General features: G+C 42.5%; 1 protein-coding gene across 1 annotated transcript in view; it reads right to left on the bottom strand.

Moving 5' to 3' along the window:
- LOC109916081 (myosin-11-like) overlaps window positions 1-25,013 on the bottom strand; it is a 139,653-nt gene that overhangs the window by 39,028 nt on the left and 75,612 nt on the right. The window contains exons 8-18 of the mRNA XM_048609663.1: window positions 21,037-21,132; window positions 20,828-20,946; window positions 14,930-15,082; window positions 13,772-13,945; window positions 11,806-11,979; window positions 11,078-11,192; window positions 8,096-8,286; window positions 5,366-5,487; window positions 4,582-4,651; window positions 1,071-1,231; window positions 411-519 (exon numbers count right to left, since the gene is read on the bottom strand). Coding sequence (XP_048465620.1) covers window positions 411-519; window positions 1,071-1,231; window positions 4,582-4,651; window positions 5,366-5,487; window positions 8,096-8,286; window positions 11,078-11,192; window positions 11,806-11,979; window positions 13,772-13,945; window positions 14,930-15,082; window positions 20,828-20,946; window positions 21,037-21,132 — 1,484 coding nt within the window. The remainder of the gene's footprint in view (window positions 1-410; window positions 520-1,070; window positions 1,232-4,581; window positions 4,652-5,365; window positions 5,488-8,095; window positions 8,287-11,077; window positions 11,193-11,805; window positions 11,980-13,771; window positions 13,946-14,929; window positions 15,083-20,827; window positions 20,947-21,036; window positions 21,133-25,013) is intronic.

Below are 25,013 nucleotides of genomic sequence, written 5' to 3'. Positions count from 1 at the left end.
AAACAGACATTTTCTTTTTGCAAAAATGTTTTTTTATGGTCAACATGTTTGTGCAGATGAAAAGGAATGACGAAGAAGCAGAGATTTCTTTATGGTTTTCATGGATAAGCAAATATTCCCTTCCTCTTTGTTATCATGTGTATCATTAATCTCTAGGCTTACATATAGAGTAAAAGAACACAGTTAGCAGATACTTTTTTTAATGATTGTTAAAGGGTCATACTTTCTTCTGTCTGCTAATGTTTGAAATGAGGCCAATGCTGGCATTGAGATCGACCCTTTCCGGCCAGAAGGGTTGAATGGCCTATTCCTGTTCATAGGTCCACTCAGGGTCATTGCTGGTCTAACAGTAGAAAATACGTAGATCCTTGAAGGAATTAAGAAGCAGATGAAAATTATTTTGAGCTAACCTTTGTGAATAGTCTCCACCATTGCCAGTTCCGTAGTTTAAGGTAAGCTGCACAGTTTCTCTGAATGACTTTCATTGCATTAAGTTGCTGCTGTCGTTTAGCAAAGGCCCTGTAACCAGTTAGAGAACCATCAGCATTTCACACTCACACCTTGTGACAACAGGTAAGAAAACAAACTTAATAAAAATTTTATTCATTCACAGGATGAAGGCATCACTGGCCAGGCAGCATTTATTGCCCATCCCTAATTGCCGAGAGGGCAGTTAAGATTCAACCACATTGCAGTGGGTCTGGAGTCACATGTAGGCCAGACAAGGTAAGGATGGCAGTTTCCTTCCCTAAAGGATATTAGTGAACCGGCTGGGTTTTTTTCCCCAGCAATCAGGAATGCATATATATGGTCATCATTAGACCAATCATTCCAGATTTTTATTGCACTCAAATTCCATCTGCCATGGTGGGGTTTGAACCCAGGTCCCCAGAACATTATCTGGGACTCTGGATCAACAGTCTAGCAATAATACCACTAGGCCATCGCCTCCCCTAATGGCAGTTTTGTTACAAAATACTGGGCTAATGTTCATCAAAATAACATCGAGTGCATTGTAAAATGCTAGAGGGTACTTGTGCAGTACAAATGGATTTTTACAGTGTGCTCACTTTCTGGCCAGGTAGCCTCGGCTTCGAGCTTGGAAAGAAATAATGACATCTGTAATTTTCAGGTCTCTCTCCTCTTCTAAGTGAGCCAGAACTCCAGTTCGGAAGAAGATCTTACTCTGTCCAATCCTGTACAGGTTAGAATCTAGTTCCAGGCTTTTGATCTAAAATAGTCACAATACTTTTTTTCAGTAGCAACTCAGAATTTCCATTAATAGACAGAAAAAGAAGTAAATATCCTGCTGCTTCCGTGATCTGCAATAAACAACGTTGTATAGATAACCTGTTGTGAATCGACACTGTTGAGTGAAAATGTACATATTACAGGAATAGGGGGATCTCTCACTCTCTCCCTGTTTTATGTATCCGTTGCCCAGTCACTGCTTTAGACAAAGTGAATATGCAGCTCTTCCCAAAGTGGGGGTCAGGGCCCTATTGTAGGGTTATGAGCTCAGAGTCTACAATGACCACTGCGGAACTCCGACAGATTCAAAACAGTTGAACTCCCACTCTAACAGGCCAAGGTTCTCACTGACACCGCCCCCAGCACCCACCCCACTACAACCACACATCCCCCTCCCCCCACTTCGTCCTGACCCCCTCAACTCTCACTGAGAGTGTTGTAACAATTTCCAAAACATGGCCACAGTGGGAATAAGTTTGGGCAGCACCGATCTCATTTTTGAAATACATTATTTTTATGCTGCATATTAATCATGGTGGAAGGTGCAGCACCAACTGGAAATATTTGTTCTATTGTAGTGGCTTTAACTTTCCAAGCTAGGTATTCCTGATGCTCAGTGTTGCTAACATAGTCAGAAATCACACAACACCAGGTTATAGTTCAACAGGTTCATTTGAAAACACAATCTTTCGGAGCCTTACTCCGAAATGTATCTGAAATATAAATATATCTGTTGAATTTACCGACTTGCATATTTTGGGCATATTCAACTTTGCAAATTTCCAATGGAAAACCTAGGAGTTGCTGATAAATGCTGCAATGGCTTCTCAGCAAATATCAAACTTCCAACTATCCAACTACTGCTTAAAACCGTCCACTACCTGTCTCAGTACAGTACATCCAACTCCTGCTTCTCTCAACTCATTCTGGAAAATCACAACTTTAAGTGAAACAACTTTAAGTGAATCATGGGCTCCCATAGAGATCAATATTAAAGACAGAATTAGGTTCTTTCCGATATAACTCACTCAAGAAAAAAGACAATGGACAGGTTGAGATATTGTACCATACATGTGCAACATTGTGTATTGCTAGCTGAAATATCTGACAAAATATAAAAGAAGCACAATACACAATAAAAGATATAATCAAACATCTGATCCTGAACTGGCTCCATCCAGTGGTAGAAGCTGGTATTAGCTGAAGTCCTTCTGCAGTGACTATTGTCTGTCACTAGATGGCAATCAGGACTTCAGTGAAGGTCATAGAACATAGAACAGTACAGCACAGTACAGGCCCTTCGGCCCACGATGTTGTGCCGAACTTTTACCCTAATCCTAAGGTCTATCTAACCTCCACCTCTACCTTATACTATCATCCATTTGCCTGTCTAATAGCCGCTTAAATGCCCCTAATGAGCCAACTCCACTACCCTCTCCGGCAAAGCATTCCACGTCCCGACCACTCTCCGAGTAAAGAACATACCTCTGACGTCTCTACTATATCTACCTTCACTCACTTTAAAACTATGCCCCCTCATGATAGCTACCTCCACCCGAGGAAAAAGTCTCTGGCTGTCTACTCTATCTATACCTCTGATCATTTTGTACACCTCTATCAAGTCACCTCTCATCCTTCGTCGTTCTAAAGAGAAAAGCCCTAGCTCTCTCAACCTTTTCTCGTAAGACCTTCCCTCCATTCCAGGCAACATCCTGGTAAATCTCCTCTGCACCTTTTCCAACGCTTCCACATCTTTCCTGTAATGAGACGACCAGAACGGAACACAATACTTTAGATGTGGCCGAACCAGGCTTTCGTATAGCTGGAGCATAACTTCACAGCTCTTGAACTCAGTCTCTCTATTAATGAAAGCTAACACACCATATGCCTTCTTAACAACTCTATCCACCTGGGTGGCAGCTTTCAGGGAACTGTGGACATGAACCCCAAGGTCCCTCTGCTCCTCCACACTGCCAAGAATCTTTCCGTTAACCCTGTATTCTGCTTTCAAGTTTGTCCTTCCAAAATGAATCACCTCAAACTTTTCAGGGTTAAACTCCATCTGCCACTTCTCAGCCCAGCTCTGCATCCTATCAATGTCCCTTTGTAACCTAGAACAGCCCTCCGCACTATCCACAACTCGACCCACCTTCGTATTGTCCGCGAACTTACTAATTCACCCTGCCACTCCTTCATCCAAATCGTTTACAAAAATCACAAATGGTCTTCAGTGACCATTTTTCGCTTATTCTATCCAAATTCCAAATCCCAATACTTAGGTCATATTTACTCTTAAAAGTTAAGAATTTGAAGCAGATTCATTTATGTTCTAAAGATTTACTGGAAAGTTAATATTTCCGCCTTTTCCTACTGCCAAATCACCAATTTATATTCTTCTAGAGAAAAATTAGGGAGAAATATCAGGAAGCCGTACAAGGTCCAGAAAACAGCTACAAAAGATCCTGTTAACTCAAGGATCACTCTCTGGGACAGCAAAGACTCAATTCTAAGATTCTATCAACAACTCTTGCCCTGAAAACAGAAGTAAACATAACTGATCAGATAACACAAAATCATCCATCCCCATGTTGTAAATAAGATTTAGACAATAAGACCATTAAAAATAGGAATACAAGTACACCATTTGGCCCCTTAAGCCTGCTCTGCCATTTGATAGGGTAGTGGCTGATCCAACACTGCTCATATCCATTTTCCTCCCATTTCCCCTTAAATTCTTGAGGAATCAAGGATTATCTATCTCAGTCTTAAATATATTCAAGGACTCTGCCCCTATAGAAGCATGGAGTTACAAAGACTCTCAACCCTCAGAGAAGAAATCCATCCTCATCTCATTCTTGAATTGGCGTCCCTTTATTCTGAGACTATACCCTCTAGTCCTACACTCTCCCACAGAAGGGAAACATTCTCTCATCATTAACTCTTTAAAACCTTTTCAGAATCCTATTCTCATACAGGTCAGTGTGAAGCCAGGACCCAGGAGAAGATCCAAAGGGACTAAAGTCATGACAGAGGGTCTGAAGAGCAAGGACAGGAGATGGGGGGTGGGTGGGGAGAGGGGAAGGAAGCAATGTCAGAGGTGGCAGTGAGAACTGGGGAGGGGGGGGCGTGAGACTGAAGGTAAATACAGAAGTGCTGCGGGAAAGGTCATGTCAGCATGCAGGACAAGGAAGGGGAAGACTGTAGCAAATGATGTTAAAGTCAAACTAATAACATTAAATGGATATATTGACACTACGTTCCTAATGACATTAAAGTGAAACAATGTTAAGTGAGACCCCGTTAAGTGGGGACGTCCTGAATGTCACATACCATAAGTACACAGGCCTGTTTCCCATCCATGAACCCTTTTGGAATAGCACCCGGTGTTAGGATTTCATATCTATTAAAAAAAAACAACATTTTTGATTGATAATTCATATATTTATCCAGTTCAAATTTAATAATAAAGCAATGTTAGTGACTCAGTATTTACAAAAGCCTGAACAACTCCCAGGTTGGGAACGTCAGTTCGAGACAGTTCCCATCTCCACAATGCCGACCTGAAAAGCAGTGCCCCCTGGAGGTTCGGATTTTCACTCCGGGATGGGCAGGTGAAAATGGTGGGGAGGGGGATCCTGGAAAGATTGCAAACGCTGCTGGGTGTGAAGAGGGTATGGGGTGAAGGTTTGGCCTCAGTGAAAGGAAGAATAAGTCACACCCCTCCCTACCAGGCCCTTACCTCGCAAACTCCTTCACTTCTCCTCCAAGCCCTAAGGCCCTCAAACACCACCCATCCGAATTGATACCCTCCTCCTGTCCCATATAGCCCATATACCAACTGTAATCAAACTCATGCTCCCAAGGCCCCTCATATTCCAACCACCACGCCCCCCCACCCCATGCTAAACCATGCCCTCTAAATGAAATCGTATACATCATAAACTAAATGACTCTATATTAAACGATCCAACTTGAGGATGTTAGAGCAGGATCTAGAGACCAGTAGGGTCTATTCATTCAGCTCTTTGTAAAACCCCTTCAGATTGAAAAATTAATATTGAATTTATCAATTTGTCCCATTCGTGGGACTAGCAACCAACAATGTTTTAGTTACCTTTGGCGGAATTCCTGGAAGATAATCCTGTTTGGGAATCCCTGTCGGCAGATTCGGATCCCCTCCAGAACACCATTGCATCGCAGCTGCTCCAGTACCAGGTGTGCATCAAGTTTTCCAGCCTGTTCAAGTAAACTTCAATCAGTTAAACCCAGTAAAGCCAAAGAGCTTTCAAACTTGTACACAGGGACCTGCATAGACCAGTAGGTCATTATCAATGTTTTATAAACTTTTACAGGTCCTTTTATCACATGACGTAATTCCAAAGGCGACCCAGTGGATGTGATCTATTTGGATTTCCAGAAGGTAAGGTGCTGCACAGGAGGCTGCTAAATAAGTATAAGATACCATGGTGATAGGGGCAAGGTACTTGCATGGATAGAGGGTAGGCTGACTGGCAGAAGGCAGAGAATGGAGATAAAGGGGTCTTTTTTGGATGGCAGCTGGTGACTAGTGGAGTTCCTCAGGGATCCATGTTGGGATCACGACTATTGATGTTATACATTAATGATCTGGACAAAGGAACTGAGGACATTGTTGCTAAGTTTGGAAATCTGAAGCACAAAGGAACTTGGGATTCTGTTAAGGTTAACATGCAGGTTCATGTGGCGGTAGGGAAGGCAAATATAATATTAGCATTCATTTCAGGAAGGCTAGAATTCAAAAACAGAGATGTACTGCTGAGGCTTTATAAAGCTCTGGTCAGACCGCACTGTGAGCAGTTTTGGGCCCCATATCAAAGGATGTGCTGGCATTGGTTGAGGTCTAGAGGAGGTTTACAAGAATAATCCTGGGGATAAAGGGCTTGTCATATGAGGAGTGGTTGAGGACTCTGGGTCTGTACTCAATGGAGTTTAGAAGGATGAGGGAGGATCTGGTGGAAACTTACAGAATACTGAGAGGCCTGGATAGAGTAGTCATGGAGAAGATGTTTCCACTAGTAGGAGAGTAGGACCTGAGGGCACAGCGTCAGAGTGAAAGGACAATACTTTAGAACTGAGATGAGGGGGAATTTCTTCAGCCAGAGAGTAATTGATTTGTAGAACTTATTGCTGTGGAGGGCTGTGGGGGCCAAATAATTGAGTGTATTTAACACAGAAATAGATAGGTTCTTGATTAATAAGGGGATCGAGGTTTACAGGGAGATGGCAGGAGAATGGGATTGAGATCAGACATGATCGAATGGTGGAGCAGACTCTATGGGCTGAATGGCCTAATTCTGCTCCTATATCTTATGGTCTTATGGTCAATCCATTCACTTTCATATTCCTATTTTAAAATTTTGCCTAAACTTGTAACTGCCCTTTACTTAGTTATAAATGGCTCATCTAGTTATCTTCATGATTAAGATAAAGTCACCATAGTCCTACTGAAACATAAGCCTGTTCTCTCTCACTAGAGAGCGATGACTGGTGGGTGTTTAAGCTGAGGGTTATTATGCCACAGGGTGAGGGGGAGAGGTTGAGAAGGAGAATCCTTCATGGTAACTCAGCTGGTGTGGGAACTGAACCCACACAGTTGGCATCATCCTGCATCACAAACTAGCCGTGCAGCGACTAAGCTAATTGGCCACCTTAAAATGTACTTGTAAATCATTGTAAATATGGCCTATCAATATCCAACTTCCAACACCTTTTTCTAATATCTGAGACCTTCACAGACTAAAGGGACTTTTGAACGAGGATGGTACTGACCTAAAATGGTTGTTGAGCCAAACTCATCAGTAAACAAGGAACAGTCTGAATCACAAGTAACCTCATTATGAGTCACAAATGGATCGTGTTTTAGACTACTGCTTTAGAGCAATAAAACAGAAAGAGAAAGAAAAATTAACTTATAGCAGCAAGAAGATAGGAGCCTCTCCAACCTTGTGTCTCTCAATTTTGAAGTCTGTGCCCAACAGAAGAAGAATTTGGTCAAGAATTTTGTCAAGATCGACAAATATGAAATATGAAAGGTTTTGCTGAAGGAATGAGACAATAGCCAAGATTTGTGAGGCATGTCATTTTCATCATTTAAGGACTCTAAATGGCCTCCCCACTTATTTTTACCTGTGTTTGTGTGTGTGTGCTTGGTATTGTATTTTTATTATTTCTTAAGGGTAGTGGGTAATAAAGTGCTTCTTTCAAGAAAACTATGGAACTTGCCTCCTATGTTTTGATCTAGTTAATTACATATTAGTGTCAAACCATGTGCTAAAAAATTAAATACAAATATTTGCTGTGACTAACCCAGGGGAGATTAAAAAGCCAGGAGCTGATTCTGTCTCCTCCTCTGGTTGTAACTAAGTTCACTAAGAAAGATTGTGCCTGTAGGTTTAACAATGACTATGATGGTAGATTGCTAAAACCACATATTCAATCCCTTTCATATCAAGTGTTTAGCCAACTGTGGACTTTCTACAGTAATAAAGAAAAATTTCAACTCCACATTTCCTGTTGTATTTTCTGGTTCTGGTGAGTTTGAAATAAACTCACTGACGAGTTAAAATGCTAGAATTTGGAATTTTATTGAGTGTTGTTTTTTGTAGCTCTCTCCATGTGGCTGGTGAGCTGATTAGTACACGACACATGACAGCAAGGTTGCAGTGAATGCAACACCAGTTAGTTCCTGTCTATGTACAAATAATACAACAATGTAACACCACTTGGAATCCTCCTGTGTGAAATCAACTCTGTTCCAAACAATGAACGTTCTTATGAATGTGGAGACAGGATTGTGCTAACTTACTCTCTTTTCATGGTTTGGAATGATACAGCGTACAAAGTTGGGGCTGGTGTTTCGCAGTGTTGTCATGAGCTTTCCCAGCTGCTCCTTGTACAACTGGCCCACTGTACGAAACATGCCCTTCTTCGTCTTTGAGGCTCCTTGGATACTTTCACTCATTTTAGCCACTTGGTCCAATCCAACAATACGGTCCACTTTAAAATATAAAGGAGGCACAATCAGTTTTGACCATTTTGTAGATGTGTGAAATAGATGTGCTTTCTGGCTTGTTTTTGTGAATTATCTGTCAAAGATGAACAGGAGGAGGCTATTTATCCCCTTGACCATTCTGCTGTTCAGTGAAATGGTGGCTGATTGGTGATTGTCGAGCTGCCTTCACCTCATCCCATAACACCTGAATGTTGCCCGTAATCAGTTCTGGTCTGCATTCACTACTCTGCAGTTTAGAAGAATGAGAGGCGATCCAGTAATGAGGAGGCGACGGCCGAGCGGTATTATCACTGGACTGTTAATCCAGCGAACAAGGTAATGTTCTGGGGAATGCCGGTTCGAGTTTGAATTCAATAAAAATCTGGAATTAAGAGTCTAATGATGACCATGAAACCATCGTCAATTGTTGGAAAAACCTGTTTGGTTCATTAATGTCCTTTAGGGAAGGAAACTGCCATCCATACCTGGTCTGGCCCACATGTGACTTTAGACCCACAGCAATGTGGCTGACTCTAAACTGCCCCCTGGGCAATTAGGGATGGGCAATAAATGCTGCCTGGCCAGTGACACCCTCATCCCATGAATGAATTTTTAAAAAATGAGGTGTATAAAATCCTAAAGAGGATTGAAAAGTTGATGTACAGAGGATGCTTTCTCATGCCAGACAATCGAGAATGAAATGTTTAGGATACGGGTGTCAGATTTAAAACAGAGATGAGGAGAAATTACTTCTCTCAGAGGCGTGCGAATCTGTGGAACTGACTCCCCCAGAGGACAGTGGATATTATTTAATGTCAGGGCATTAAATAAATTTAAGGAGGAGAAAGATTTTTAATGAGTAATGGGTTGAAGGGTTGTGGAGAGTGGACAGGAAAGTGGAATTGAGGCTGAGATGAGATCAGCCATGATAGTACTAAATGGTGGAGCAGGCTAAGGGGGCTGAATGGCCTACTCCTGCTCCTAGTTCTTGTGACCTTAAAATCAGTCAATCTCAATTTTAAATTAAAGTAACCAGTGACCAGGGCTATTTGTGGAAGAGAGTTCTGAACCTCTGCTGACCTGTAAAGGTGTTCTCTCATTTTTCTGCTATGTCCCCTTGTCCTAATCTCTCTGATCCAATGGGGAGAGAGAAATGTGTTGGTCAGTATTGGATCTAGCATTGGCTATTGTCACTGTATATGTAATCCAGAGGCTAATATTCTAGGAACATGGGCTTAAATCCCACCTTGCCAGCTGGTGGAATTTATATTCAATTCTTGAATCTGGAATTGAAAGCCAATTTCAGAGATGGTGGACTTTTGAGACTATCATTGATAATAAATCTATCTGGTTCACTGATGCATTTTTCAAAGGCGAATTTGCCTGGTCTGGCTCACATGTGACTCTAATGTGTGGGTGTTTGAATCTGGGTTCCAGAAAAACAAGACTAAAATGCCATCTGAGATTCACTGTTTAGCAAATTAATGATGGTTTGGCTGAATTACCAGGCTCAGTGCCATGCGCTGGTGGAGGGTTTAGGGTGTGGGTCAGGCGAGGTAGAAAATGCATCAGATGACTTGGATTGCAGTTTCCAGCTCCGGCTGGGAATGTGGTGGAATTCTAACTGAGCCACTCCACTGCAACACCTGGAAAATAATTGCTCCTTACCATAGGAATTTCAAGAGCTAGATCTACAGGAATGCGGCTGATTCTTAATTACCTTTCATAATGGCCAAGCCGGCCACTCAGTCAAGCGGCATTTTTTATTATTATTTATTCATTCAAGGGATATGGGCTTTTCTGGCTAGGCCAACATTTATTGCTCATCCCTAATTGTTAGGAGTCAACCACATTGCTGTGGGTCTGGAGTCACGTGTAGGCCAGGCCAGGTAAGGATGGCAGTTTCCTTCCATGAAGGACATTAGTGAACCAGATGGGTTTTTCCTGACTGTTGACAATGGTTTCATGGTCACCATTAGGCTCTTAATTCCAGACTTTTAAAAGAAGTTGCATCAGCTAGGAGCAGGTTTTGAATGCAGCTCCCCAGGACATCACCTGGGTCCCTGGTTTAATAATCAAGCGATAATGCTACAAGGCCATCGTCTTCCTTAATGAGGGATGGGGAACAAATTCTGACCCTACCTGTCACACCCAATTCTGTGACAGAATAAGGAAAATAAATGGAAGGAGATTCTCCTAATCTACTCTATCAGCTCCCATCAAAAGCTTAAATAAAATTGAATAAATCACCCCCTTAAATACTTGATTTTCAAGTAAGCACAAACTCTGTGCTATCCCTTCTAGTGGTTTAACCAGGTATCATTCCAATAAATCTAATCTGTCCTCTCTTCAAAGCCAATGTCTCCTTCCTAAAGTGTAGTGCCCAGGACTGAACACAATATTCCAACTGTGGTCCAACTCAGACTTTGAATAAGTATTTGTTCATCCTAAAATAATATCACCCCCTTTCATTTAGTCAGAGTGGTGTAATACCCACAACGTTATTCTCTGGTTCGTTTCTCAGAAGGAGCTGGCTTCCTATAGTCATGAGATTCTCCAGAACCAGCCATCCCCATTGCTGCAGTCATAGTGCAGAGAATTGGAGGAATGTTCTTGTGCTTATAACTACTCGCTCTTCATTAATTTGCAAGTGCATATTTTGTTCAAAAGAAAAGTCTGTGTGAAGTGGGAAGGATCACACAGCCCGGGCACTGACACCCTGCACAAAGATGCACCCAGATAGTTATTTTTTGAAATAGCCATTGCAGGTTCATGAATTGTCTGTAACGTTCTCACCATCTCGCCATAGTTCTGCTACATATTTATCAGATGATTGGTTGAGCAGTGAAGCGACATTATCGTTTAACGGATCCATGTTCTTGGTCAGCCAGTTTCCTGCATTGTAAGGCACCTAAAGAACAAGTCTGAGTGTTAACATCTTTGGGCTTTGCATTGTTTCATGATGTCCCACAGGACTCTGCGGTCTGTTCTTAGTTTTTTTTTTGGAAAACAAAGCACATACTGAAATTTCTCAGAATTTTTTTTCTCTCTGAAGAGCCTCATTGTATTTATTTTCTCTGCAATATAAAGTTCCCAGGAGCACAGTCTCTCTCCAGCCAGGAATTACTCAAGAGGCTGACACCAGTTCTATGGAACTGATATGTTTTACAAGGCTGTTGGACAGAGAATTCAATTGAATCATAATCGATGGACCAGGGTGTCAAGATCAAAATGTTAAAAAGAGAATGAGAGCAAGTTCAAATTGAATTCAACATTTTGAGATCTGAAAGTGAAAATGGATTTACAGTGAAAATGAATGATTCGATAAGGACAATTGCTTTTGAGAACATAGAGCAGCAAAGCTAGTGCCATTTCTAGTCAGGACATTATTCTTATGCAGCCCCTTCATAAAATCGATTTATTGCAATTCTTGTAATGCACAACGTTTGCCCGCAGACATTTCACAGAATTAGGCTTTGAAAAGTAGTTGATATACTGTTTAGCTTTGATTATTTGTTCCCTACCTTGCCAGCGTAATGAACTATACAGAAGTCTCCTTTATCCTTCAGTTGCTTAGGTTTGGCAAATTTTGTGTGGTTGCCCAGTTCCTGAACCACCTTCTCCACGAATGACTTGTCTGTGGCCTTGGGGAACCAACATTCTTCATCCAACAAAGACAAAATACCTGGTGGGTTCGTCTGGAAATGAGATTCAGGTAATACTTAACAGACCCAGCAAGTAAAACCAAAAATCCCTGATACATCAATTTGTTGATGAGGCAAGATACAGAAGGAAGAAGCACCGAGTTCAGCTCAGTGGTGTAAATATTCTCTGTTGCACTGCAGCTCTTGATAGTCAATTGGTTCTTTGACATTCTAATGCCCCAGTGGATTTGTTTCTGTAAATCTCAGAAATTCTACTCTTAAATTTTGTCATCATGAGGGGGTGCCAAGTAAAAATGAAATAATTTGCCTTGGTATATAATTGTTTAAAATGTAACAATGCTCATTATTTGAAAGAAATGTTAATGGTAAATCTATTTCTTTGCTATAGTACATGAGTAAGGTTATGTTCCTAGGTCTGTTTCAAACAGCAGGGTATTTGTTAAACTCCAAAACTCTGGGGATTAACAGTAAACCCTGAAGAAGAGGTTAAGAATCTTGATGAAGGACAGCAAACGGTGAACAGTGAATGGTGAACATTCAATGCAGGAATGGTGTCAGAGTTGGGAGACATATTGAGTGTCAGCTGCTCCTCATTGACGTAACTTATAAGGAATAGGAAACTCAGTACATACACCTATCAACAAAACCCACAGGGTACTGAGCTACAGAGACACGTCAATGATTCAGGTACATAATTTGAAATTTGCTTCACAGGTAGACAGGGTGGTTAAGAAGGTGTTTAGCATGATTGGCTTTATTGCTCAGACCGTTGAGTATCGGAGTTGGGACATCATGTTGAGGTTGTACAGGAAGTTGGTGAGGTCACTTTTGGTGTACAGTCTGCAGTTCTGAATGCCCTGACATAGGAAGGATATTTTCAAATTGGAGAGGGTACAGAAACAATTTACAAGGATGTTAATTGGTCTGGATGGCTTGACTTATAAAAATATAGTCTGGACAGGCTGAGACATTTTTCTCTGGAGGTTGAGTGGTGACCTTATAGAGGTTTATAAAATCATTAGGGCTATAGATAAGGGGAATAGCAAGAATCTTTCCCCTAGCGTGGGGGAGTTCAAAACTAAGGGGCATATTTTTAAGGTGAGAGGAGAAAGTTTTGAAAAAGGATATAAGGGGCAACATTTTCACGCAGAGTTTTTTGTATGTGGAATGAACTTCCAGAGGAAGTGGTGGATGCAGGTCCAGTTACGATGTTTAGAAGACACTTGGATAAGTCCATGAATAGGAAAGGTTTGGAGGGATATGGGCCAGGAGCTGGCTGATGGGACCAGTTTAGTTTGGGAATACGGTCAATGTGGACTGGTTAGACTAAAGGGTCTGTTTCCATATTGTATGACTCTATGACTCTGACTCTATGACTGTCGAGAAACAAGGAAAGCATTAAAACAATGGACATAGCACAGAGAAAAGGCACAATCCTGAATCTAGAAGTGTAGGTTACAAGGAAAGAGTGCAGAAACTTTCCTTTTTCAGCCTGGAATGGACATGTGTGAAAGGTGATCTTAAGGGGGGCATAAAACTTACAGATAATATGGAAGCAATTAATTTATAATTTGACTTTAAACATTGTGTAAATAGAACAAAGGGATACCAATTCAACCTGATTAAAGATAATTTCAGAATTGATATTGTGATGTAAGGTGTGTGACTTATATATATTTTATTATTATTTAATTCTGGGGCTTGGATTTTGAACTAGTGGCATATGGGTTTAGTATGTGCTTATGAAAGGGTTTAAACAGCGCAGATAATTATTGAACAAGCTTTGATTAAATGATGCTTCTTTTTTTTATCTTATATTCCTTACCACTCTTTCAATCAGTTCAATGCAGGGCTGCAGATCCAGTCCAAAGTCAATGAAATTCCATTCAATGCCCTCTCTCTGATACTCCTCCTGCTCCAGAATGAACATGGTGTGGTTGAACAACTGCTGCAGCTTCTCGTTAGTGTAATTGATGCAGAGCTGCTCAAAAGAATTGTCCTAAAAATAAATTAAAAGGAAGTTTGAATGTTAAAGAGCTTTTCAGCATTCTTATAACTGCTGCAGGGGAAAATGCATGTATCATTTAAAGAAGACACATGAATTGGAGATGAAGTCACCACAGTCACAAAGGACCATAGTCTGCCCTTTCATCAGAGAGAGAATACAATCACCACCAGTTGTCTAAGGGTCACCATGCCTCAGATGAGGGGCAAGGTGGAGAGGATAGGACCTTCATAGCAAATCCCATATCTGCTGATATGGGATTTGAGCCCCTGGCTGTTGATATGACTACACTGAGCTAACTGAGGCTGAAGAAATAAATTCTTCAATTGCAATTGCTGTAAAATCAGATTATATTGGGTGTTTGAAATCATACATCATCTTAATTTTGTTTACCGTAGATATAATGGAGACATTTATAGGACACATTCGTTCAAATATACAAGTTGTCACATTGATAAGACTCAGTTGATAATGTTGAACTTTCATCATAAGGATGGAGGTTCTCAATGCCCACTCAAAATTCCTTCTCGTGAATAAAACATTAATAACGAGGGAGAACTTCAACGAGGTTCCTCCAACCTCCTGCTCTAACTTAGTAGACAACATTGACAGTCGTTTCCAGCTTTCTACCACAGTTCCTTAGAAATGCTGCAGAGCAAAATCCTGCCAGCAGATTATCAGGAGCTGTGCGCCAGTTACAAACTACTGCTGATTTCACACCATCTGAGGCAGGTAGCATAAAGATTTAGGAATATTGGAGAATGGGATTCATCTTCAGTAATTAGCTCAATGGTGACTGTTTTTAGTCCTTGAGTATTGAATATTTCCATCCATGATGGGACATGGACAAGGGAACAATCCCATGATTGGAAAAGCTAACATTGGTCACATCAGCTGTTTCCTGCATTATCCTAGACATTTGGGAAACGGAACACATTCAATTTGAAAATAACAGTTGCTTATTTGACAAACAATTACCTGGAATATCTCAAAGCCAGCAATATCAAGAATTCCAAGGAATGTGGCACCTTGCCTCTTGGTCCTGTCCAGGGCCTTGTTGATACGAATGAGTAACCAACGAAACAGGCGTTCGTACATTGCTTTGGCCAGAGCTTCTACAGCAAAGTCAGCCTGCGACAGAAATATTTATTAGCCTTTTAAAAATGTTACGCTTCAGATGTAGAATTAAATTGACATTAACAGCTACTTGGAGATTATCAGTCACTCTCACAACTCGTCTCCCTTACATCATCAAATATCTCACAAATTTAAAAGCAGAGATCTGGGAAAAGGATCAAGTCAATCATGTGATTTTGGAACTCAACAAAAGTGTGGCAGACAGTCCTTCCCTGGTTCATTTTCCATGGCAATGCCTCGCCCAATCAGATTCAACTTGCCAATCACTCTGCACCCTTTACTTATGCAATATAAATTGTTGTTCCCTTTGAGATGAGGTCTTCTTGCATCTGTCCTGATGAGTTTGAGATGAAAAGCGTTGACAACACTTCTCCGTTTTCAACTATCCATCCTTCATCGTGAATTACCATTCCTCTTAGGAGTTGCTGTTTTGGGAAGATTTTTCTCTTGAATATTTCCTTTAGCTTAATCTTTTCTCCCATTGATCATACATCAGTGCAATGGAGAATCTACTCTTTTCACGTCCAGATTTCTTCGCTGACACTATTTTCTTTCCACCATTACCATCACTTGACTGACTGGAGTGGCACGGTGGCACAGTGGTTAGCACTGCTACCAAACAGCGCCAGGGATTGGATATGATTCCAGCCTCAGGCAACTGTTTGCATGGAGTTTGCCTGTGTGGGTTTCCTCTGGGTGCTCCAGTTTCCTCCCACAGTCCAAAGATGTGCAAGCTAGGTGGGTTGTTCATGCTAAATTGCCCCATAGTGTTCAGGGATGTGCAGATCAGGTGGATTAACCATGGGAATGCAGGGTTACAGGGATGAGGATCTGGGTGGGATGCTGTTCAAAGGGTCAGTGTGGACTCAAAGGGCTGAATGGCCTGCTTCCACACTGTAGGGATTCTATGATTCTCTGACCACCTGTCCAAATTCATAGAGTTTCATCCATGTTCTCCATACAGGACCGCTCTGTATCCATCGTTTGGTTGGTGTTTGATTGTAAAGCCCTGAAACATGGTAAATCTATCATTATGTTCTGCAGGGAGATGCTGTCAGATCTTGGTTTTCTGTTGCAGTACAAAATTGTTTCTCTCATGAATTTGGGTCACAGTCCAGGGCTGGCTTTGATATCTCCAATGCCTGATTTGCTCGCTTGATTCAGGACAAAGATTTAGATAGACGTGTGAGATACTAACCGTCCATTCTGGTGATTTTCAATGACGTGTTATGCAATTTTGTTTTACAGCAAGTAGCCATACGCTGACCTTGCCTCTGTTTGTACTTTGGCTTTAGGTGTCTCTCTAAGCTGTGCAAAGCTTCCTCCAACCATTAATGTTCTTCTCTGATATACGCTTCTATGTTTCTTCTCTGATGTCTTGAATTCTGTAGCTGCTGCAAAATTATTTCTCTGAACTCCAAACGTAATGACTTTACGTTTGGTCTGAACTGTGTATCTTTTCTCCCTTGTCACAACTGTCACATTGATGTAAAATGTGGACCACCAATCTTCCATTTCCATCATTGGAATTTAATACCTTTGCATCTTCATGGACTAAATAGACTTTTTGAAAAGGTTGGAGAAAATTACTTGGCCACAGATTGAAGCAGGGTCTGGAAACCAATGTAGAATAAAGACAATTTTCTGAACAGAAATAGTTATTTTTATACAGAAACGTTGAAACTAGTCAACTGAAGCAGGTGTAAAAAAACTCACTTCTTTTTTAATTTGCACTTTTATGCAATTCAGCACATATTAGTGATGAAAGGGCTTTCTGCAGCCATTCAGCTTGGAAAGACAATGGAGCCAGACTCAGGAACGGACAGATAAACCATCTTTCTGTAGCTGCTTGGCAGAGCAGCAGCAGAGAAGAAAAGAAAATGGATAGCTAACAGCAAGGACTGGAAACTTTTCTGTGTCTCCCTGTTTCCCCTCTCAGCCTCTCGGAGGCCAACACTAGTTATAAAGCAAATCATGCATCCACTGAAAACACAAGGGTTCTTCAAAGTTTGCTGCTGTGCGGATACAAGACTTCAACTAAACAGGTTAAACTATAACAACTCAAAATCTCAAATAACGTTTTAAATTGTCTATTCCTTTTCTTTCTATGGTACTAGAAACAATTCCTTTTCAAAAGTTTATACCTGTGTTCGTTCAACATTTTCCTTGGAGTTAGTAGGTAATAAAATTCCTCTTTCTCTCATTCAACGAAACTATGCATTTGATTCTTTAATTCTGATCTAGTGAGTATATTTTAATCAAAGTGAAATATAGCTGTGTGCTAAAAGGAGTTTAAAACTATCTTTGTAGAGTTTGTCTGTTAAAGTGAAGGAATCAGATATACCCCTCCTCACCTTGTCATAACAATATGATGTTATCATATTAATGGGCAGGATTGGCAGGACTAATGAGATGTTAACATGTGGAGCCGAATAGCCACCTTCAATAGCCACCTGAGTTCTGAGGTACGGTCACTTGACCTGAAACATTAACTCTGATTTCTCTCCACAGATGCTGCCAGACCTGCTGAGCTTTTCCGGCAATTTCTGTTTTTGTTTCTGATTTACAGCATCCACAGTTTTTTTTTTCGGTTTTAAGTCACCTTCAATGGTGCGCTATTCCATGTTTCTATGAGGTAGATTTACACTGAGGTAAGTTTGACTTCAGCAGAAAGTTGCTGGTGGTAATTTGGATGTTTTGGCTAAGAGTCAGAGTTGACCAATACAACTGATACAGGAACCAGCATCACCATATCAGCTTAGACGTAACCCAGAAAAGTTTCATCAATGTGACAGCTTCACTTCAACTGCCCTACCATAATGATAGCAATTCTTGATGCTTGCAATCGTATGTACTGCATTGTTTTTACTAATTCATAGTGAAATTAAACTGATCTTGATCTGTCAAGAGCAGGATTTCTGATTTGGAAATCAGACACGATACAGAGTGCTTTGTCCTAGGCACATTGATCAACTGCAGGGAATAATCCTTCCAAAGGAGCAAGTCTCTAGCTCTGCAAGGACAGTGGTACAGTTAGATAGTGTGTTTTGTAACCTACCAGCCTGGGACACAGTTCTGAGGAAGGGATACTGGACCCGAAATGTTAACTCTGTTTTCTCCTCCACAGATGCTGCCAGACCTGCTGAGCTTTTCCAGCAACTTTGTTTTTGAGCCTGGGACACTGTATCTGTTGTGCTTTTGGAAGCATAGAAAATGTAAACCATTCAGCCCATTGAGCCTGTCCCACCTTTCAACTTGACCCTGATTGACCCTGTGTCTCAATACAATACTCTCACTCTCCCTCCAAACCCCTTTACAACATTAGTTACTGGAAATCTATTTATTTCTTTCTTAAATATATTCAATAGCTAGTATCCACAGCCTTCATTGTAGAGAACTCCACAGTTTCACCACCCTCTGAGTGAAGAAATTTCTTCTCATCACAGTTAAAATAGTCTACCCTGTACCCTGAGACCATGACTCCTTCGTCTCTCAATCCCCCACGCACACCCCTCACCCCTAGCCAGAGGGAATATCCTCCCTGCATCCAGTCTGTGCATCCCTCGTAGAATTTTATACATTTCAGTGAGATCTTATCTCATTCTTTTAATCTCCAGTGAACATACACACAGCCTACTCAATTTCTCCACATATATCAGTCCCACTATCCCAGGAATCAATCTGGTGAACCTTCATTAGATTTCCTTGAAGGCAAGTTTCTCTTTTCTGAGGTAAGGAGACCAAACCTGCACACAATACTCCCGATACGGTCTCACCAAATTCCTGTACTCCATGCTCCTGTGCTTATTGACATGTTCAGTTTGGGAAGCCTGGTCAGCATGGACGAGTTGGGCCAAAGGGTCTGTTTCCATGCTGTAAGACTTGATGACATTTACAGCACAGAATCAGGGCCATTGTCTCTGCTCCAGTCGACAACAATTTCGACAAATGGAGTGCACTTCAAGAGGAGAAACAGAATGGCATGGAATTATTCAAGTGGAGATAGATTGGGAAGGGTTGTCTTACAAAGGGATTTGGGGGGCCATGTACACTGGTCAGTGAACGCAAGCAGTTAGGAAGGCAAATGACTTTCATGGACTTTCATTGAAGTGGTCTGTGGGGAGTTTAGCAAGGTTTGTGATGTAGTCTCACATGACTACAGGAAGGATGTTATTGGACTTGAGGGAGTTCTGAAAGGACTTGCAAGGATGTTGCCGGGATTAGCGAGTTTCAGCTGTGAGGAGAGGCTGAATGGACTGGGGTTATTTTTCTTGGACCATCAGAGGCTGAGGAGTGGTCTTATAGAGGTTTGTAGAATCACTGGAGGCATGGATAGGGTGAATGTGACTAGTCTGTGACTCCAGACCCTTCTGATCAAGATGGCAGCAGAGTAGGATGCTCCTGTCACAGCTCCTCTGCTCAGCCTGTTCTTTTTCCTCTTTTGTTTTCTTCTGCTCTCCCCTCAGCATCAGAGCCAGTGGCAAGTCCAGAGCAGCGAGCCTTCATGCCCCGGCAGCGAGCCCTGCAGCAGCACGTGGGGGAGAGCCCCGCAGCAGCACGTGGCGGAGAGCCCCGCAGCAGCACGTGGCGGAGAGCCCTGCAGCAGCACGTGGGGGGGGAGCCCCGCAGCAGCACGTGGGGGGGAGCCCCGCAGCAGCACGTGGGGGAGAGCCCCGCAGCAGCACGTGGGGGAGAGCCCTGCAGCAGCACGTGGGGGAGAGCCCTGCAGCAGCACGTGGGGGAGAGCCCTGCAGCTGCATGTGGGGGGAAGCCCCACAGCAGTACGTGGGAGACAGTCCCTCAGCAGCACGTGGGGGAGAGCCCTGCAGCAGTACGCTGGGGAGAGACCCGCAACAGCACATGAGGGAGAGCCCTGCAGTCCCACATGGGGGAGATCCCCGCAGCAGTACATGGGGGAGAGCCCTGCAGCAGTACGTGGGGGAGAGTACTACAGCATTGTGCGTGCTCGAGTGCGAGCGGGAGCAGGCGGCCAATGGAGGGGACACGTTCCTGGAGCGACGGAGGGTCCACATCCTCAGAGTGTCAGAGGGGCCGAGGGACACTCTCAGTGGCATGGTGTGGGCTGGGAAACCTGGAGCAAGACTGTGGCAGTGGCATGCTGTAGCAGTACAGAAGGGAAGTTTGGACTCTCTTTAAGTTATTTTTTTTTAAACTGCTTTATTCTAAATAAATGTGAATAGTGCTCATGCACAGCGATGGTACACACTTTTCACTGTATTTTGTATTGAATAAAGGAAACTCAAAGGAATGGCCAGGGTCTTTTTCCTGGGGCAGGAGAGTCCGAAACTAGAGGGCGTAGGTTTAAAGTGAGAGGGGAGGGATTTGGAAGGGACCTGGGGGGGGCAACGTTTTCTTACAGAGGGTGCGTGCGTGGGGCAGGCTGCCAGGGGAAGTGGCAGAGGCGGGTACAATTACAACATTTAAGGGGCATCTGGATGGGGACATGGATGGGAGGGTTTTGGAGGGATATGGGCCAAATGCTGGCAAACGGGAGTAGATTAATTTAGGATACCTGGTTGGTGCGGACGAGTTGGACTGAAGGATCTCTTTCCATGCTGTATAAAACTGTATGACTCGATGACAGACTGGCTGGTCATCTGCGATGGTCATGGTGAGCCACTCACTTCAAGGGCAGTCAGCTCCAGGCATGGTGCTGACCCGGCCTGTGGCATTCTGTGGAAGAATAAAGGTCAGGAATGGTTTGGGAATTCTTTTTACCTGCTCCTTGGTCTGGGCTTTCTGCACATAGTCACGTCCAACTTTGATGCGAGGACTCAGGATAGCTCTGGTGAAATCAGTCACATTCATACCCAGCAGGTGACACACCTTCTGTGCAACTTGACAAAGAAAACACACAGAACCAGTTACTGGCAATGGCTATCCCAGGCTGAGCATCCCAAACCTCCAGAGCGTGTGGAAAGACATACCTGTATTATCCGGCATCGAGGCCTGGTCAGTGTTTCGTTCCTTTTTGAAACTAATATTCCCCAGCTGCAGCACGGACGAAACAATCCTCAATATTGCTGGAAATATCAGAAGAGTTACTGATCAGCATCGGCAGCATTTCATCAGGCTGCGTTATAAATAAAACCGTTTACTTCCCATCGCTTGGTTTTCAAATGCAATTTCTTTCCAAATGGGGCTTTGGCTGCGCTCAACAGCAAGTTAAAACGCAACAAACATGACACTTATTCAAACAAATCTGCTGAAGAGGGCCTACTCGACAAGCTTGTAAAATAAGGCAAGGAATGCGTGGGGTTCTGTAAATGTAAATCTGACTAAAAAAGGCACCGTCTTCACTTCCAATTCTCACAAAATAATCACCAAGAAAAATATACAACAACTGGGAAGATAGCAATGGGCAGAGCTTTGTTCTGTTCTGTCTCCGTAACAAAAAATAACGCAGGAGTTCTTTGAGAAATACCAAGTATCAATAGAGATGTGATCTGAACAGATTTGTTAATTCTTTATTTTACTTTAAAGTGTTTTTTTTTATTGATTATATTAGCCTATTACATCTGTTGGCTGGATGAATTGGATTGATGTGCTCCCGTAGGAGAATGTTGTCTGATCATAAAGTTCACAAAAGGCAGTCAAGAACATTAGAACCAAGAGCAGGAACAGGCCATTCAGCCCCTCGAGCCTGCTCCGCCATTTAACACAATCATTGCTGATCTCCTCTCAGCCTCATCTCAACTTTCCTCTTTGCTCTCCGTAACCCTGCAACCCATTACTCATTAAAAATCTGTCTATCTGCTCCTCAAATTTGCTCAAAGTTCCAGCATCCCTCGCACGCTGGTGGACTGAATTCCATAGAGTCATGACCCTTTGAGAGAAATAACTTCTCCCCATTTCTGCTTTAAAACTGTCCTCTCTTATCCTAAAACTATGTCCTCTCATTCTAGATTTCCCCACATGAGGAAATATACTCTCTACGTCTACATTGTCAGTCCCCTTTAGCATCTTATATACCTCAATTAGATCTCCTCTCATTCTTCTAAAGTCCAGACAGCATAGGCCTAAACTGCCCAATTTCTTTGTACAGGACAAACCCCTCATCTCTGGAATCATGAGCATCAGAAATAGAAGCAGGAGTAGGCCATTCGGCCCTGAGAGCCTGCTCCACCATCCAATAGGATCATGGCTGATCTAACATTCCTCACATCCACTCTCCTGCCCTCTCCCTGTAACCCTTGATAACCCAATGGATCAACAATCTCTCTATCTCAGCCTTAAATACACACAAGGACTCTGCCCCCACAGCTCTCTGTGGCAAGGCGTTCCAAAGACTCACAACATTCTGAGAGAAGAAATTCCTCCTTATTTCAGTCTTAAATTGGTACCCCTTTATTCTGAGACCATGCCCTCTGGTCCTAGACTCCCATGAGGGGAAACATCCTCTCAGTATTTACCCTGTCAAGAGCCTTAAGAATACTGTATGTTACAATGTGATCACCTCTCATTCTTCTAAACCCCTAGTGAGTAGAATCCCAACCTGTTTAGCCTTTTCCAATAAGACAATCCCTTTCTACCAGGGATCATCCTAATGAACCTTCTCTGACCTGCCTCCAATGAAATGATATCCTTCCTTAAATAAGGGACCAAAACTGCTCACAGTCCTCCAAATGTGGTCTCACCAGCACCTTGTACAATTTGCAGTAAGACTTCCCAACCCTTATACTCCAACCTCCTTGAAATAAGGGCCAACATTCCATTAGCCTTCCTGATTACTTATCCAGTGAATAAAATGTTCTGAAACTGATCTGGAATGTTCTCATGGATGTACAAAGATAGGTAGGAAAGAATGTTACAAAGAGGACACAAGGAGGTTGCAGACAGAAGTCTGGCAGATGGAGTGTAATGTGAGAAAATGTGAAATTGATCACTTTTGACAAGAAGAATGAAAAAGCCAAGTATTATCTAAACAGAATTCACTGAAGAATTCTGAGGTGCACAGGGATCTCGCTGATTAGTGCATGACTCAGTAAAAGGTTAGTGTCGAGGTACAGCATGTAATAAGGAAGGTTACTAGAATGCTAGCCTTTTTTCCGAGGGGAATTGAACAGAAAAGTAAAGGTATTCTGCGTCAGTCATACAGGGCATTGGTGAGGCCACACCACAAATACAGTGTGCAGTTTCAAATGTAATTTATGTTGGAGGTGGTTCAGAGTAGGTTTACTGGAGTGATTCCCAGAATGAGGGGGGGTGTTTTATGAGGAAAAGTTGGACAGACTGGGCTGGTTTCCCCTGGAGTTTAGAGAGTGAGGGGTGACGCGATTGAAATGCATCAGATCCTGAATAGTCTAGACAAGGTGGGTGTGGAAAGTATGTTTCCTCTTGCATCCACAACTGGGGCAAAATATTTTAAAATTAGGAGTTGCCCTTTTAAGGACAGAGATGAATTATTTTCTCTCAGAGGGTTGTGAGACTTTGGAACTCTCTGCCTCAGGAGGAGGGATCATTGAATAATTTTAGGATGGAGGTGGATAGATTTTTGGTAGCCAGGGAAGTGAGAATTATTGGTAGGATTAGGAATGTGGAATGTGAAACACAAACAGACCAGCCATGATCTTACCAAATGGTGGAGCAGGCTCAAAGGGCTGAATGGCCTCTGCAGCCCTTAGTTCGTCTGTTTGCATGTTTCTGACCTGCATTGTTCCAGCGTTGTGGCCCTAAATGTAAGATTTAAACCAGCTGGGAGTCCAGCTCCAATCAGCTCAGTGAGGGGGAGGATGCTGAGTCATGGAGTTATCATCGATATAATATCATTATTTCTATTAATGCCTTCCAGTTTGCAGCATTTTCATGGTCATTGGTTCGACCTTCAAGTGATGTAAATCGAGATTGTAACCATCTGATATTTGCTCACGGACATCTGTTTGCAGATGAATTTAAATGTCAAAAGTTATGCATGGATTCTGTTCAAATATTGTATTTGGGTGTAAATTATTGTCCAACGTGTGTGAAATGTGTACGAAGTGGTGAATAACTAATTGCCCAATATATGTGAATTTGTGTGTGAGTTATTGCAGAAGAAGAGTCTTCAACATGAGTATGAATCACCAAAAAGTTACTTTTGAATTTTGCCCCTTTAGGTTTCCCTTTTTGGGCTGAGGTGTGTGACAGCTCCAAAACTTTATATGTTCATTTTAATTCTGATATTCTTTCCATCCACTGTGCCAACATGACAAAGACAATATTTGCCAAATTATAAATTGATGCACTTTGGTTGTTGCTGGCCGTGTAATTTCATTCTGTCAAACACCATTTATGGAGACTTGGCCTCAGAAGCGTCATCTGATTCCTTGACACTTTTGTTCCTTTGAGGAGAATCCAACGGCCCATTTTTAGTGAAGCCTTAAAAGTCTTTAAAACCAAGTTTCGCCAATCTGTACAGTGCCAAGATATTTTAGCACAAGATAAACAATTCCACAGAAAACATATTACTCTGTGAGAAGAGTTGGATACAAATCCACAATTTACTGCAGCAATTGTCAACTTGTCATAATTACATTTTGACATTGTGCCAAAATGTAAAGGGGGAGGATGAGAGATAACACTTGTTCAAATGGTTTACTACAGCTGCGATAGAGTTAGGGACAGGGACAGTGTCAGGGACAGAGTCAGGGTTAGGGACAGAGTCAGGGTCAGGGTTAGGGACAGGGTCAGGGACAGGGTCAGGGTCAGGCATAGGGACAGGGTCAGGGTTAGGGGCAGGGGTTAGGGTCAGGCATAGGGACAGGGTCAGGGTCAGTTTAGGCATAGGGACAGGGTCAGGGTTAGGGACAGGGTCAGGGACAGGGTCAGGGTCAGGGGCAGGGGTTAGGGTCAGGCATAGGGACAGGGTCAGGGTCAGTTTAGGCATAGGGACAGGGTCAGGGTTAGGGACAGGGTCAGGGTTAGG

Source organism: Rhincodon typus, chromosome 21 (genome assembly GCF_021869965.1).
Source record: "Rhincodon typus isolate 14 chromosome 21, sRhiTyp1.1, whole genome shotgun sequence".
In the NCBI taxonomy this organism is placed as follows: Eukaryota; Metazoa; Chordata; class Chondrichthyes; order Orectolobiformes; family Rhincodontidae; genus Rhincodon; species Rhincodon typus.
The sequence above is the reverse complement of the archived record's forward strand: the minus strand, read 5'-3'. Positions and strand labels throughout refer to the sequence as shown.